Source organism: Prosopis cineraria, unplaced genomic scaffold (assembly GCF_029017545.1).
Source record: "Prosopis cineraria cultivar Desert tree isolate PC_DT_omini unplaced genomic scaffold, ASM2901754v1 PC2, whole genome shotgun sequence".
NCBI lineage: Eukaryota > Viridiplantae > Streptophyta > Magnoliopsida > Fabales > Fabaceae > Prosopis > Prosopis cineraria.
The window spans coordinates 8,892,089-8,908,025 of NW_026555333.1; the positions used below are offsets into that span (position 1 = coordinate 8,892,089).

The 15,937-nt window shown below is 36.1% G+C and overlaps 3 protein-coding genes across 11 annotated transcripts; all 3 read left to right on the forward strand.

Annotated features, from left to right (window-relative positions):
- Positions 1 to 2,717: 2,717 nt before the first annotated feature.
- Positions 2,718 to 6,464, forward strand: LOC129303765 (U-box domain-containing protein 34-like). Of its 4 annotated transcripts, none has more exons than XM_054943280.1 (8): positions 2,718 to 3,089; positions 3,233 to 3,318; positions 3,444 to 3,568; positions 3,671 to 3,856; positions 3,945 to 4,221; positions 4,418 to 4,519; positions 4,660 to 5,088; positions 5,416 to 6,464. In XM_054943280.1, the coding sequence occupies exons 1-8, from the start codon at positions 2,792 to 2,794 to the stop codon at positions 6,115 to 6,117; spliced, it is 2,205 nt and encodes a 734-aa protein (XP_054799255.1). In that variant the 5' UTR covers positions 2,718 to 2,791; the 3' UTR covers positions 6,118 to 6,464. The 4 variants fall into 4 exon arrangements, with proteins under 4 accessions (XP_054799255.1, XP_054799256.1, XP_054799257.1 ...); XM_054943281.1 differs by having other exon boundaries at positions 3,963 to 4,221; XM_054943282.1 differs by having other exon boundaries at positions 2,887 to 3,093.
- Positions 6,465 to 7,898: 1,434 nt separating this feature from the next.
- On the forward strand, positions 7,899 to 8,830 carry LOC129304255 (leucine-rich repeat extensin-like protein 3). Its single transcript, XM_054943953.1, has one exon. The coding sequence runs from the start codon at positions 8,028 to 8,030 to the stop codon at positions 8,571 to 8,573; it is 546 nt and encodes a 181-aa protein (XP_054799928.1). The 5' UTR covers positions 7,899 to 8,027; the 3' UTR covers positions 8,574 to 8,830.
- Positions 8,831 to 10,161: 1,331 nt separating this feature from the next.
- Positions 10,162 to 15,143, forward strand: LOC129302519 (tRNA N(3)-methylcytidine methyltransferase trm141-like). Of its 6 annotated transcripts, none has more exons than XR_008591322.1 (12): positions 10,162 to 10,525; positions 10,613 to 10,674; positions 10,938 to 10,988; positions 11,070 to 11,096; positions 11,380 to 11,484; positions 12,132 to 12,239; positions 12,421 to 12,492; positions 12,589 to 12,639; positions 13,360 to 13,422; positions 13,514 to 13,638; positions 14,146 to 14,360; positions 14,675 to 14,814. XR_008591322.1 is itself a non-coding variant. In XM_054941459.1 (12 exons), the coding sequence occupies exons 1-12, from the start codon at positions 10,375 to 10,377 to the stop codon at positions 14,896 to 14,898; spliced, it is 1,128 nt and encodes a 375-aa protein (XP_054797434.1). In that variant the 5' UTR covers positions 10,162 to 10,374; the 3' UTR covers positions 14,899 to 15,143. The 6 variants fall into 6 exon arrangements, 5 of the variants coding, with proteins under 5 accessions (XP_054797434.1, XP_054797436.1, XP_054797438.1 ...); XM_054941459.1 differs by having other exon boundaries at positions 14,146 to 14,234; positions 14,675 to 15,143; XM_054941461.1 differs by having other exon boundaries at positions 14,146 to 14,218; positions 14,675 to 14,954.
- The last annotated feature ends 794 nt before the right edge of the window (positions 15,144 to 15,937 follow it).

Consider the following 15,937-nt stretch of genomic DNA (forward strand, 5'->3'; position numbering starts at 1 on the left):
TTGACGATCTTTTTCTTCTCAATATGACTCAAATAACAGTGATGATGACCCTTCCCCTTCATCTTAGCTCCTAACCCCTTTGGGCTGTGTCAAACTCAACATTGAAGGTAGAGTTGGTAATATGCCAACCCGCAAAAAAGTTATAGGTTGAGTTAAAGAAAGTGGGTTTAATTTTAGGTAGGGTAGTTTTAGTCTGCCTTATATAACTTAAACCCGTAGCGGCTAACTGGCTTAACTTCTATTTTTTAAAAAAATTGATAAAAAATAAATAAATTAGATAGAGTTTAAAATAAAGCATTTAAAGTAAGCATGCATGGAATTGTGATCTAAGTACTTGACACTTTTATATTTATTTAATTCAAGTTTAAATTATAGCAGAAAATAATAAAGACATACTGCTCATGTATTTAAGTAATAATATAATATAACCTAAATGTGATCAAGATAAGATTGAATAAAATATTTTATTATACCCCACTTTATCCATATAATAGCTTATTTAAATTATCTTGTTTGCAAAGTAGTACTACCCAAGCTAGCAAATAAAAAAATTTTAGTTTCCCTTTTTATTTAAAAAATTAAACATATTTATAAAGTGCTAATTATATATTATATTATTATCTTAATTTGAATATAAAAGAAAAAAATAAATACAGAGATTTTAGAATATTTAGGTGGTATGAATTGAATTTATTATGAGTAGTAATCTAATAGTTAGAGTTTAAATCATCATTATTTTATTTTTAAAAAAGAATTGATATTTTAAATTGGGGCATCAATTTTATAGCAAAAACGCCAAAACATGATGAAGAGAAAGGGGGATAGACAAAGCATTTTTATTAATTCAAATATATATAATACTAATCAATTATGTAAAAGACTAGAGAAAGAATGGATCACAAAATTAAATTAGTTTATATTTACGTGGTGATATAAGTATGTCTTAATTAGAAAGACTTTTATTGTTATTTGAATAATTAATTTTTAGGGAAAATATATGATTTTTTTACTATGAAAAAAATAATAAAAAGAGAAAAATTTATATTTTTTAAAATTTTAAAAAATTATAAAAAATACTTTTTTTTTACTTACGAGTTGGCCCGTTAACCCACCAACCCATTGCGGGATGTATGAGTTGATAGAATTTAACTTGTGTAGAATGTAGGTCATGTCAAACCTGCACTCTGTTGTGGGCCAACTTATATTATCAGCTCTATTTGAAGGTGTTGTTTTCAAGCTGATCATATGTGCTCCCCTTGATGTGCTGAAGCTTGGCGTTGCCTCGAGGCCTTCAACTTGCATAGGACATGGGCTTCAAGGAAATTATTTTAAAATCGGATTGCAAGACCCTCCTTGACATGCTGAGCTCTAAGCTTGATGCGTCCTCTAGTCATAGCCTTGTTATTTTGGAGATGTTATTAAAGTACAATTGGAATATCAAGACGAATCATATTTCAAGACTTCAAAATCAAGTGGTGGATAGATTTGGCTAAAGAGGCACTAAATGTCTCTTTCTTCTTAGACTGCGTTCCTTCCTTTTCGAGGGACCATGTGCTAAACTATTGTTTGGGATTTCAATTCCCCCTTTCTTCGTAGTTAATTGATATATCGGGCCAACCCTCCTTTCCACCGAAAAAAAAATAATAATAATAAAATAAAACAAAACTCACTCCTTGACCATTCCTAGATATATTACACGCAGTGGATCCCTTGTCGATTTGCCACCTATAAGCACCATACTATACGGCCAATACTAATACTTATTATTAGATAAATCAAAAACAAAAACAAAAACAAAAACAAAGTAGATCAAGAAGGACATAATGAATTCTCTCAATCTTTTTCTTCAAGAATGCCAATTCGTTTCTCTTCAACTTCTTGGATCTCCATATGAAAACAAGTTAAATTCTCTGTAATATGAAATTGATATAGGACACAAAGCACTGTATTCCCCACCCCACCCCCAAAAAAAAGAAAAAAAAAAAGAAAAAGGCACTATATTACCTGAGATGGAAAAAATTTAAAATATAAATCAAATCATCCAATTTTTAAGGATATACAATACAGTGGCTCGCGTTGTTAGTTAATAAAAGATAAAAGACAATTGGATTACTAAATCAGAAAAGACAAATTAGATTAAATCTTGTAAGAAAATTATAAAATAACGTTTATTTTTTAACCATGATCAAAAGTGTAAATAAAAATTTGGTAAACACACACACATAATAAAAATGATAAAATTTTAATAGACTTATGAAGAATACTCACTCCGGTTTCTAATATAGGGCGCTTTCTAAAAGAATTTTTTAGCTTTTAATGTAAGGCATTTGATGAGATACAAATTATTTTTTTTAATATTATTATTATTTAAATTTATTAACTATGAAAGATAATGTAATATAAATTTAAAATTTTTATTTAAATGAAATAAAATTAAAAGTTTATTCTATTTTTAAATAAATTTGATCACTTAACGTGTCTTAAATCTATTATTTAATTATAATTTCATGACTAGCATGCATGGTAGTTAGGAATCAAAACCAATCATCAATACACAGGAAGGAGGCGAAGTGATGACTCGTTTCTTCTATTTTTATTTGATTAGCTCAGGGACTCTGGAAGGGAACCACAACAAACTATTTATGATCCATCAATTAGTTACGGGAACGGAACATGCAGTAACAATTTCCTTCTTTGGGGTCCAAGGCTTGGTCAATATTGCCCTAAATCAGAGGAAAAATTGAGGATGACATTCAAAGGTTCGTCGTGTCCGTCTCCGTCGTGAGTCTGCATGGGTTCCACTTCCATCCTCAGAGCAAGAGGTGGCAACAAAACTTCTTCTTCTTCTTCTTCTTCTTCTTCTTCATTTCTTTGCAATAGCGGTGGAGGCGGTGGTGGCAGCTGTGGCGAGCAAAACCTAATCATGTCTATCCACCAGCCGTTTGATGGCAGAGCACTGCCTCTAAACACCACCGTGGTGCCCGTCGACAAAGGCAAGACCAGCGTGTATGCCTTCCGGTGGGCACTTAATCATCTCGATAGTCCAATCATCGTCGCTCTCCACGTTGGGCCAAAACACATTCCATCCCGTAGGTACCCTCTTATCTTTCTTCACCACAATGTGTGTGCGTGTGCCGGAATCATCGATTATTGCTCTGCTAACTAATTACGTACCATGGATTCTTGGTGACTGCTCTGTTGTGATTTCCACTTTCCATTGATGATTGCGCAGATGAGGCTCTCAAGGTATTTCCCCCTGATGAAAGCGATGTAGCCAATGTTTTCTCTGCATTACGAGAAGTACGTACACATAAAGTGGTACGTAATCAGATCCTTGGTAACTATAATTGAACGTCTTAAAAAGCGTGGTTTCCATTTCTAATATTTTGTTGATTTTCCTACTGTTCCAACTCACTACGTTCAAATTGATTTGATATATTCAGGTGACGATTAAAGAAGCCGTAGTTGACGATAGTGATGTTGTCAAAGGAATTTCAGACTTTGCAAACCATCATCACATCAACAGTATCGTTATCGGCGCAACGGCCAGCTGGAACTCTCTGGCAAGGTCTTTTTCTTCGCGCGTAAGCTTTTCTATGTTTTACATATAGAATGGCATAAATGTATGTCTAGAATGTACTAAACGGTGATTATATTGCTATTCTCAAAGGAAATTTATAGGTTTTGATCTGCCAACGGCCATAATCAAGTCAGCTCCAGATTATACTTCTGTGTATGTAATTTCAAAAGGGAAGATAGTCTCAGCTCGATCAGCACTGCGTCCTATGTCAAATATTTTTGCCCCGTCAAAACAACCGCTGGCACTTCAACCAAATGATGTAGAAAACGGAGTAAGGTGCCCAGGAATGAAATTCATTTGCAACTTTGAATCCATGACACCGCTTGTGCAGAAACTAAATCAATATAAATCCTACTTATATTAGGGGTTTGGCTGCAAACAGGGCACAGGCAGCTAAAAGAGGAGGGATGACAGAGGGATCAGAAAGAACGTCTTCTGAGACGAACAAGAATCGAGCAAGGGAAAAGAGTTCCGGCAGTTCGTCGATGGATAAAATCGACCTACCCAGTCGTGGGCTGAAGCCATCAGTTGGCCCTGATTCTTTTTCGGACGAAAGTGTTTCATCGGATCTAACTAAACAAGATTTGGTGTTTAGCTTTTCATCTGATGGCTCCAGGACATCATCATCCTCCCAACCATCGGTAGGCGCAAAATGGCCTTTGATGCCTGGACTGTTATAATAGATCATTAATTAATGTACAAGTAGTGTAACTTTCTATTAATTTTATAATTATATATATATATAGATGTATATATTCAGGAAAACATGAACATATTGTATAACCAAACGAAAAGGTGAAACTTTTTCATAATTACAGTATCAATACTTTATTACAGAAAGAACTAGAAGCTGAAATGAAGAGATTGAGGCTTGAATTGAAGCAAACCATGGACATGTACAGCTCAGCTTGCAAAGAGGCAATCTCAGCAAAAAATAAGGTGATTTTTATACCATAACTAGATGAACTTCTTCTCAAGTTCTTCAGTTACCCCTTGGCTTCAGTATTTCTGTGGTAAAACGATAGACGTTGCAATCGGTGTCAAATAAAATGATTCAAGAATGGGTAAATGTATGGCAGGCTGACGAGATTAATCAATGGAAACTAGAGGAGGCACGTAAACTTGAGGAAGCAATATTGTCAGGAGAGGCAGCTCTTGCACTGGCAGAAAAGGAGAAGGCTAGAGCCAGAGCTGCCATTGAAGAAGCTGAGGAAGCCAAGAAAATGGCTGAGAAGGAAGCAGAGAGAAGGAGACATGCAGAGATAAAGGCCAGGAAAGAAGCAGCAGAAAAGGACCGAGCATTAACTGCTTTGGCTAAAAATGATGTTCGATATAGAAAATACACAATAGAGGAGATCGAAAAAGCTACTGAAAAGTTCTCCCCTTCCTTGAAAATAGGTGAAGGTGGATATGGGCCTGTGTTTAAAGGTGAACTTGATCACACCCCAGTTGCGATCAAAATCTTAAGACCTGATGCTGCTCAGGGCAGGAAGCAGTTTCAGCAGGAGGTATGGTGTGTACAACTTTTCATAAACTGATGATTCACAATATTGATTATCTTGTAATAATAATTTTGACTACCAGCCACTTTGAATCTATTAGGTGTGGATAGACATTCCAACTGTGCCTTTAGTTGAGTTTGAGTGTGCCATGGATTTGTAATGAAACCTCTGGCTAACATTTAGTAGAAAAAGAACGGGTGTAAATCTGGACATTATATTTGATTGTCTTTCATTAACAATTTAATGATTTATTATGGTAGTGAAACTAGTGACCTCACTCTACAATGTGTAATGCATTTTTGACAGTCTACTTTCTCATTCCAACATGCACAGGTTGAGGTATTATGCTGCATTAGACATCCCAATATGGTCCTCCTCCTCGGTGCGTGTCCTGATTATGGGTGTTTGGTGTATGAATACATGGAGAATGGTAGCTTAGAAGATAGATTATTTCGGAAGAATAATAGCCCGCCTCTTTCATGGAGGTTAAGGTTTACAATAGCTGCTGAAATAGCAACTGCACTTCTTTTCCTTCACCAAAGCAAGCCAGAACCCCTTGTGCATCGGGACCTAAAACCAGCCAACATTCTCCTAGACCGAAATTATGTGAGTAAAATCAGTGATGTGGGCCTGGCACGATTGGTTCCGCCTTCTGTAGCTGATTCTGTCACACAATATTACATGACTGCAGCTGCCGGGACCTTTTGCTACATTGATCCTGAGTATCAACAAACAGGAAAGTTAACGACTAAATCGGATGTATATTCATTGGGGATAATGCTACTGCAAGTTGTCACAGCTAGGCCTCCCATGGGTCTTTCTCACCAGGTCAAAAGGGCAATTGAAAAAGGAAGATTTTCAGAGATGCTTGATCCTACGGTGACTGATTGGCCAGTTAAAGAGGCTCTAGCATTTGCCAAAGTGGCAGTGAGTTGCGCAGAGCTTAGCAAGAAGGACAGGCCTGATCTTGCAACAGTTGTAGTGCCAGAGCTTAACCGCTTAAGGAATTTTGGTTTGACGTCTCACCCTAGCTAGTCCCATTGTCATCAACAATCAGAGTCATAGTCAAGCGGGACGCTTCTCCTGCACCTACACAAAATTCATGACCAATCACATTAAATAAGAGCCGGGTTTGTGTATTAATTAACCTTACTAGTTTTGCTAGGATCAATACACTAATTTTAAGCGTCAAAACCTTATTCTGCATTCTCTTCCAAATTTGGTCTTGCTTGCATAGGTTTTGAGAATACATTTACTATTAACTCTGTAAATGAAATATATTTTTCCTAGTAATGTGTACCTATCCTGAACAAGGAATGCACGACATTTAAAGAATATTGAATATACCACTGACATATTACAGTTTAAAAGGAGAATGGGGTCCTTCAAATGTTCATTCCTGACTTGTAACCAATAATATGGAGTGGAAAGTTGAATCTTAGGCCTCTTAAGTGTTTGAGAACATTTGATTCCAGATATTTTTGTGCAATACGCAGTTTTAACTAAACCTTGTATCAAAAAAATAAAAAATAAAAAATTACTGTATGTTGATGAAAAAATTGATATATGGGGCAAAAATAAGGGAGATTGATTGTCATCTGTAAACTGCATTTAGCTGACAGCTTGCATAGGTAATAGATGTTTTTTTTTTAACCAACATTGCATAGCCAATAGATGAATCATCTGAAGACTATGTCAACGTTTGTGCATGAATAAGTATAAGTAAAGAAGCCGAGGAACATGTCATTGCATGAAAAGCTCCTTTTTCTTTCATTTGCAAGTATAGAGCAGAAATTTTCCTTGCAGGTTCCAGGGGAGCAGGTTTTGCTTACTACATGTGATAAATAAACTTCCCCGTGCATAGCAGTGTTGACTACGTGACGTCATATAAGACAGCAAAGTCTCACGTTAAGGCCAAAAATAATGCAGGGCCACAGGGAATTGGCATTTAGGACAGAGCCTTATTTATTGCCTATGGCCATGGGGACGGAAAGATGTCCATTACGTTTCCGAGAGCACTTTAGTGCTTTCTCTTGAAGATAAAAACTCAAGACATGCAGTGTCATAACTCTCAGGTGGGCCGTAAATCAAATTTTATGTTATATTTATCCATTCTAGTGAATACACAGTGATCTCCAGCTACAAGAATTTCCTAGAACTTGCAAGAGGTCTCAGAAACCCAGCTAGCAAAGTAAAGCATAATAGAACAGCATAAAGTGTGATACCTTGTGAAGCGAATTCATCCACATAAAGATGGATTATGTTGGGAGAAAGGTATGGGCAGAGATTGTTAAAGAAACTTTGCTTCGGATTCCCTCACCATGAAAATGAAAGATAAAAATCTACAATTTCCAAACTCCAAGATGATAATGTAGCAATGACTTGCGTTTTTCTTTCTTAATAATTCTCGTACACATGGGTCCTTCAATTCTCCCATCATACTCATGGTGCCTTAAAAAACATACTAAAGTGTAACAATAAGGACAAATATAGAATCAAAATCAGCCGAATTTCGCATCATTAACATGCCTACTTTGTGGGGGGAATGCCCGCAAAAAGTATTTAAGAATTATTTTTTTTTTTCATTCATACGATATCTTGACGCTATTATTAGTCCATTAGATTCAAAAAGTAATGTAAATATTTATGAAAATACTCCAGTATCATATTAAACACCAAGGTTTCACTAATAATAGTTATCAGACAGTGACCTTAATGGTAAGTAATACCCTTGAGAACCAGGGGCATAAATTACTATAAAGGACCGAAAGTGAACAGGTGAGTATACTTTTCAGCAACATTAAGAAAGCATCTAAATTCTGAAATCAAGTTTGTTAAAAAGGCAAGCTAACACTTTAGACCCAAGGGAGAAATCTCCTGGTCGTCACTTAGTTTCTGCCTAAAAGGCTTCTGCATTGCTCGTAGCTCATCCCGCTTCAGTTCAAATGGATCATCGGAAGAGCTTGAGATTCATCACAACAAGTTGGCTTTCATGGTTCTTAAGGGTTGTGTTGGTGGGACTGGCTGTGTTTTCTAGATTGACATATCAGGACAAAGTTGAAGCTCCTCCAAGTAATCTGTTCTGTATCAGCGAATGTGGCACATGCCCTGTAATCTGTTCTCCGCCTCCTCCTCCACTTCTTACATATGTAACGCCACCCTCACCGGCTGTCCCTCATTCTCCACCGCCGTCGCCGCCGGCTCACGCCCCTCCCCCTCTTTATTTCACCTACCCGCAGCCACTCCCGAAGTCACCGGCGTCGCCGCCACCCCCACCGCCACCAGCCCCCCCAAGCGCCGCTCCCCCTCCACCTGCTAAGTCCAACGAAGCACCTCCTGCGGGTTCAGGTCAACCGCTAGTAATATCAGGGCCGCATCAGTACCCTTATCCTTATTACTACTATTACGCCTCAGACGCTTCTTCTCCTTCTTCTTCGGCACCATTTATGCTCTTACTATTGTTCCTTCATAGGGTATTCTCCTGTTGGTAAGTGGTAGCTTTTTACCGTTCGCGGGCACGAGAATGCTAAAATATAATACTTGTTCCGGACAATGCTGGGTGTAATTTGTAATTATATTTGTCTATCCTTTTGTGCTGTATTGTGTTTGAAATTCAGGTTTATTATTAGCTTCTTTTTCTCCTCCATTTATGTTAAAAACTGATAAAACAAAAGGATCAGAGATGTTAATCATATGTATATATATTTTATCGCCACATGTGTGCGTATATACAGTGGAGCTTTAGTTCCGATTGTCGTCGCTTCAAGAATCAAATTTCCTGACCGTAAGGTTAGAACATTACGTAAAACGCAGAGGGAACGAATGATTGTGGAATGCAAACACAGGCTGTGGCTAGAGGCTGAAAAGCGGATCATCCCCAGAAACGCAGCGTTATGGAGAAGCCTGGCAGTGGCATCACTTTATTCAGGAACACCATCTTTCTGCTGGGAGAGAACCTTCCTCTAAAGCAAACATAAAAGGTGGCTTGTGGCACTTGAAAAGCAATAGGTTGAAAAGTAATCATGGCCAACACAAAAAGAGAGACGCGCTTCGATCTTCAAAGTTCACATCACTCCACCATTTATGCCTACCGCATTTTTTGTTTAATTGTTGGCAAATAAACTTTTTAAGTTTTAAAATATAAACCTAATTTGTAAGAAAACTTCGATGTTAAATTTTGAAGAGGACGAATTTTATTTCTTAAGCAAATTTTAAACCTGCAACCTGAAATTTATGCTTCCAAAGATGACTGAAGGTGATCATCGTCAAATGTTTGGACCTCGCGTGAAAGAAGAAAGGTCCACACTACGGTGAGTATTTTCAACAATTTTCTGTATTCCCTTTTTTCCTGGTGGATTATATTTTTCTAATTGGTTGTTAAAAAAAATGGGACAATAACTTTTAATCCCTTAAATTTGTTTTTCTTATTTATTTGCTCTCTCAAATTTATTTTTTATTAATTCAGTTTCTTAAATTTGTCTTAATTATTAATTTGATTATTATCATTAACAGTTCTTAAATTTATCTTAATTATTAATTTGATTATTATCATTAACAGAGAATGTAACACTGTTAAAATTTACTAACATGAATAAAATAATACTAATAATATAGATTAACATTCAAAAAATGTAGTATAAAGAATTAAATTGATAAAAATTAACCTAATTTTTGGATGAATTTATTTTAATTTAACTATATGTATATATATATGTCTGTCAAGTCATTAATATACTTTATACATTAGATTAATTTAATAATTAATTTCTGTTTTAAAACTTAAAGAATCAATATAATAATTTAAAAAAATATAATAAATAAAATCAATTAAAATTTAATTTGGGTGATTAAATTGATATATCAAAAGTCTCATTTTCTCTGAAAAACGAAAAGAAAAGGAAAAATCTGGGTTTGAGCCCATAAGAAAAAGCCGATCAGCAAGATCTTTGGGTTGGCTATTCAGGTTAGTTTCGGCTATTTCTCCTCTTGGTTTGGGCCTTTCTGGGCCATTATTGTTTCTATGTCCAAAACACAATGGAAAAGCATACGAAGATCATGATCCAACATTCCAAGGCAAAAACTGCTGGCCAAAAAAAAAAAAAAACAGAGAGAGAGAGAGACGACGACGACGACGACGACAGGGATAATGCAGAGATCGCTTCCGGTTCCGGCGGAGGATAACAAAGCCTGTAACTGCAGGTGTTTCAATTCCTGTCAAAAAGCCTGAAAGCTGAAGAGGCAATTCTAACTAGTGCTAGCAATTGTAAATATTTCACCCCTCAAAAGAATTGCATGCTTAATCTCACTTGTATGACTCTCTTGTGTATGAATACAAGTCTACCCCTCAATAGAAGTTGCGCAATGGCGTCGGAGCAACAAATACCATCCCGAAAGTTACAAATTTGCTCTGCTGCCAACAGTGGAGTGTCCCCCTACTGGAGAGGTCAGAGGTCTCTCTTTTCCGCCTATGTATCTTACACTCCTGCTTGCAATTTCTAAACTTAATGACATTGCTAATGCTGGTTGGCAGAAAACTGTGAAAGGGAAGCCCATAGATATTGGGATGCATTCTACAAGCGCCACCAAAATAAAGTTAGTTTTCCAAATTCGTAGAGTTTATACTTATTCTCCGTAGAATTCTGCGCTGATTCTCTCATCATTCTTTGTCTGTTGACTGTGCATAATCCTCAGAAACCAGAGTATTCTATGCTCGATTAAGTGAAACAATGTTGCTGGTTGCAATCGCTTCACTTAACGAAATTCTTTTTCTCTGTTTCATATTCATTGTGTATGCTGAAATTGTCTCCCTGCAAGTAATAGCGTTTCTTTTTTCCTGGCATTTTTTCTTTCTTTAGTTTTTCAGAGATAGTCATTACTTGGAAAAGGACTGGGGCAAGTATTTTTCTGTGAGTGAAAGGAAGGCTTGATTTGTACTTTTCTCCCGTGTTTTCAAGATAAGAGTAGTCTAAATACTTTTAAATCTGCAGGGAGAAGGAAGAAAAGTGATTTTGGAGGTATAATTTGCCCGGCCATGCTTTGCTCTTTCTTTTTCCCATTCAGCTTAGATGTGACTTAGGTAGCCTAGTCTTGTGCAAGCGATACCGCCGGGGTTTATTAATAGTCGAATGACTTCAAATAACGTACTATGATCCTGGAGACGGAACCACTCCTGATAGTTTCCCTTTGCAGTGAGATCTATGAGGACCACGTGTATCCAAGATATATTTGTTTATGTTTCTCTTTATAAGGTCTTTGGTCTTTGAAGTCTCTCAATAAATATTTGGATTTGCTAAGCAGGTTGGTTGTGGAGCTGGAAATACTATTTTTCCTATCATCGCGTCATATCCAGATGCTTTTGTTTTTGCATGTGATTTCTCACCACTAGCTATTGACCTGGTTAAGGTTGGTTTTTCTTTTTTCCTTTTTTGGTTGTAAATACTGCCCCGGGTATCATCGATTCATATGTTTCATGTGTAATAATGAGCCAGTAAGTTGTAATCCTTGCTTCTTGATTCAGTCCTGAACTATTATTGTACAACTATGTCTGGTAACATTCATCTCAAAGAGATGTAAATTCACACGGACCTCTATAATATACTAGGTCTTAATCATGTTATGTTAAATATACAGACCTTACACCTTAGAGGAAAACTATGCCATGCCATTTTATGGTTTTTGATGTAGTGAACTCAAAACTGTGTTGCATACTGTATGCAAACTGTTAAAATTACCTCTTGTACAAAGTTTATTCTTTAAGATGTAAGTACTAGTTCTACATTGTGTTGTGCTAGTAAAGTCTATTGGAAGTTGGAACATACTTCTTGCTTGTCTTTTGCTAGTTTAAGTGGCTTATAGGATCTTATGCGATCATGTGGCAAATTTTAATTGCAAGTGTAATTTTGTAGTCGATGGCCTATCATTACAATAAGCTTTAGGAGTAAATGTTTCACGTGAAATAAAAAAAGCAGGGAATGACTACGTGTTGCCTATTGACTGTTGTTTATACTTTATATTGGTCTAATTAGAATGAGCTTGCCTTTCTTTTCCAGTCGCATAAAGACTACAAGGAGTCCTGTGCCAGTGCTTTCATCTCTGATTTGACAGCTGATGACCTAAGCAAGGATATTTCTCCATCATCAGTTGATATTGTGACCCTGGTATTTAAACGGAAGTCGTAGACTCTTTTTTCTTTAAGTCAATATAAAGTGATATGAGTCTGTTAGTGTTAGCTAACATGTGTCATTTTCTTGCCGCATATCTAACTCAGAAGCAATTTTACTCTTAAATATTGAGAAATAGTTATGGCCCTGTTGTTTAAGTAGCTGACATGTTAGGCAGATATTTATGTTGTCTGCAGTATCCCCAGAGAAGATGCCTCTGGTGCTGCAGAATATTAGAAAAGTTATGAAGGTAAGTAATTTCTATTTATTACTGTCAATGTGCTGCCTTTCTTTAAACGTTGCTAAATTAGTTGTTTCTAAGTAATGCAACTCTTGTCCTTTGCAGCCAAATGGTTATGTGCTGTTTCGGGATTATGCTGTTGGTGACCATGCACAGGTTGATTTATAGTGATTTCATCTTTTTGTCATTTGCCAGAAAAGTTATAGTTGCATGAATCTTGGTCCACATAATCTTATTCTGACTAATATTTTTTGGGAGAATGATAGAGAGGTTCTAAAAGGACCAATTAATTCAAGTTAGATCCCAAGTGTCAAATTTCAGGAATTTACAACTCAGTTTCTCAGTTTTGTAATTGCGTTGTGATGAATTTATAACTTTATTTCAAATTTTAGCAAGGAAAATATTTTTTTTTATTCTTCAATCATGTAAAAATTTAAAAACAAGTTGCAAATTTATCACAATGCAATTGCAAAATTGAGAGATGGACTTGCAAATTTTTGAAATTTGACACTTAGAACCTAAGTTGAATTAATTGGTCCTTTTGGAACCTCTTTGTCATTCTCCCATTTTTTTTCTGGTAACAAAGAATCTGAATTTACAGCTCATTGTGGTTCATTACAAAGTAATTTGGAATATCATTTCAACTATGTTGATATTGCCTGATTTGGGTGATTTTGTTATCTCCTAAGTGATATGGTTATACTCATTCGATGTGTAATTATTGAATAAGTATAACCAACCGTATATGAATAGTTGAATCAATGAACTCGTTAATTATATCCTTGGTTGGGCAATCACATGACTGCCAAGTTCTGGGTTATTGTTTTCTTTGGTCTGTGCTGCTGACTTTTTAGATTTTTTTTTTTTGCTTCGTAGGAGAAATTTTCAGCCAAAGATCAAAAGATTAGTGATAACTTCTATGTCAGAGGTGACGGCACTGTGAGTCTTCAGTAATTGCCATGTTATCATGTAATTTAGTGTACATATGCACGTCTTTATTAATGTAACACACCTTCTGTATCTTATACAGCGTGCTTACTATTTTTCAAGTGAGTTATTTACAAATTTGTTTAAAGAAAATGGTTTTGATGTTGAAGAAATTGGTGTATACTGCAAAAAAGTTGAGAACCGCTCAAGGGAGTTGGTAATGAACCGGTAAGGTACCATATCACAAGTTCCTTTTGGTCAATTCCCCATTTTTATGTTATTCCAGTAACCTGGGGAGTGCGCTGTCCTTGTTTTAGTAGTCTAGTAGTGACAGACTAAGATAGTATGAGATACTTAAGTCCCGCACTAAGTAATGTGAGATGTTTAATAGAGTATTTAAGTTGGTTGATTCTCTTCAATTCTGGAGGAGGATTCCATATCTTTTTTGGTTCATAACTCTCACGTTGAGTATTATGGAATGCTTAATGAATATTTAAGTGGATTAGTTCTTTCAAAACAAAAGCTAACTTTTGAGTGAGAGTTCTCCATCCCACTTGAGCACCAATCAATCATGAATGTGAGATACATTTTTGAACTCACGCTTTTAGTCTAGAGATATATTGAATTTCAAGGCCCTAATCTAGTGCTCGAAAGAAAATTTACTTTTGTTTTCAGCCTATTTTGGCTGTCAATGATTCATTTCTCTCCTCCCTTGTCTATATTCGGTGGTTTCAGGCATTGGCTCCGAGCAGTATTTTGCTTGTCAAATGGTTCCAATTATTTTTCCAGTAAAGAGGCTCCACCAAAGGTCAGTTGTCTTCATGGTGAGAATATTCCTTCAGCCATGAGGGAAAATAATTTGAAGGGTGTAGTAAATGAATGGCTTAATTGACTTGTTTGAGGGTACGGCATCTGATATGTCCGGAATGTTACTTTCCTGTGAGAATGAGGTAAGGTTCTCACCTTAGCTCTGTTTTTGCTGATTCTCCTAATCGAGATAACTATTAGAATTCATTCTCTCTCATTTTTTATAAAACTGAATCTATCATATCCGAGGTTACTGCATCTTTCAGATGTTCTGCTGACTTTAAAATCTATTGGCACGTAAGAACACCCCTTTTTTTAGATCTGAGAATGACACTCTTACTTCATTTTCATTCCAATTTTAGACTGCATAGGACATTTTATGTCCTCAATCAGCCTGGTTACCATCACAGCCCCCCACCTCTCTATTTTCATTTATAATCTTGATTTTCCTTTACAGGAGGAATACATGCATTTCTGAATCTGCATTGCCTTTTCCATGCAACTTCAGAAGAGTTTATCGGTAACCCTGGAAGCTGCAAGGATAAAGAGGAACCTGCATTGATTATTGCCATATCCATCCTACGCCAAGTAGATGAACCATCCCTAATTTCAGCTGCTGCAAAATTTGGTTTTAAATTTGCGGATAAATGGCCTAGTAGCCTTTCAAGTAATCTATCTTGAATTATTATGAGGAATTAGTTCTAATTAAAATGATTTGAAGCAGTATCTTCCTTGTGCCCCTCAGTTTCAAGTTGTCGTACGAAAAAGATGGCACTATTCTTTTGGAAAAAGATGGCAGTTATAAGTTCATATTTTGGTAATTGAGTGTGTTGTTATTTAGTTGGCTAAAAAAAAAAAAGCGTAATGTTATTCTTGTTCAAATCAATGTTCCCCCACTATTCGGGGAGGACATGCTTATAGTTGTATTTGCGCCCTGCTTCATTCTTATAGAAATGCTAGTGCCTGTTTCACTGTTCGGAGATTATGATATTTGAATCACTGCTGTTAAAAAGTTAAGAATTTTCTTTCTGGTTGATAGGCTTACGAAGCAAAAGTACACACGACTAGACTGTTTTAAATGTACTCCCTTGACCCAAAAAACTAACTGGCTGACTAACTAACAAATTTAAACTTTAGATTTCTTGCTTTCATTATTACGATAGCATAATATAATATAACATGGGCAAGTGAGCATTTCTTGCTGAGGGTGATGCTAGTCTTTGTGGAAGTCTTCCGGTTAACAACCTATGCACACGAAGTATCAGACAGCCTATGTATGGCCCAGTTTCTGTTTTTTTCTACTCTTTTTCTCTTGACTGCATGATGATGAAAAATTTAGAGTCGTGTCAAAGGATTAGGAGTGTGTTTGATTTTACATTGAAAAACTTAAAATTGTAATTTAGTAGTTTCTAATATGAAACCAAACACACACTAAATATAATGATAAATATAAATTAAGAGTTGCAAGGTACGATAGTCTTTTTCAAAGGCTTGTCAAGCTGATCATTACCATTACACTGACAATATTATCTCAAATTATACATAAACCACCGCTGTTTGTTCCATTTCCCATTATCCCTCCCACTTTCTGATAGAAATCCGCTAGGATATCTCACTGACTTGGAAAATTGGTCATATAGAAATCACTGTAATATAAGCTTGAAAAATCACCATATGTGTTAAACGAATCTTAACTTTATGCCCATGACCACACAAAATT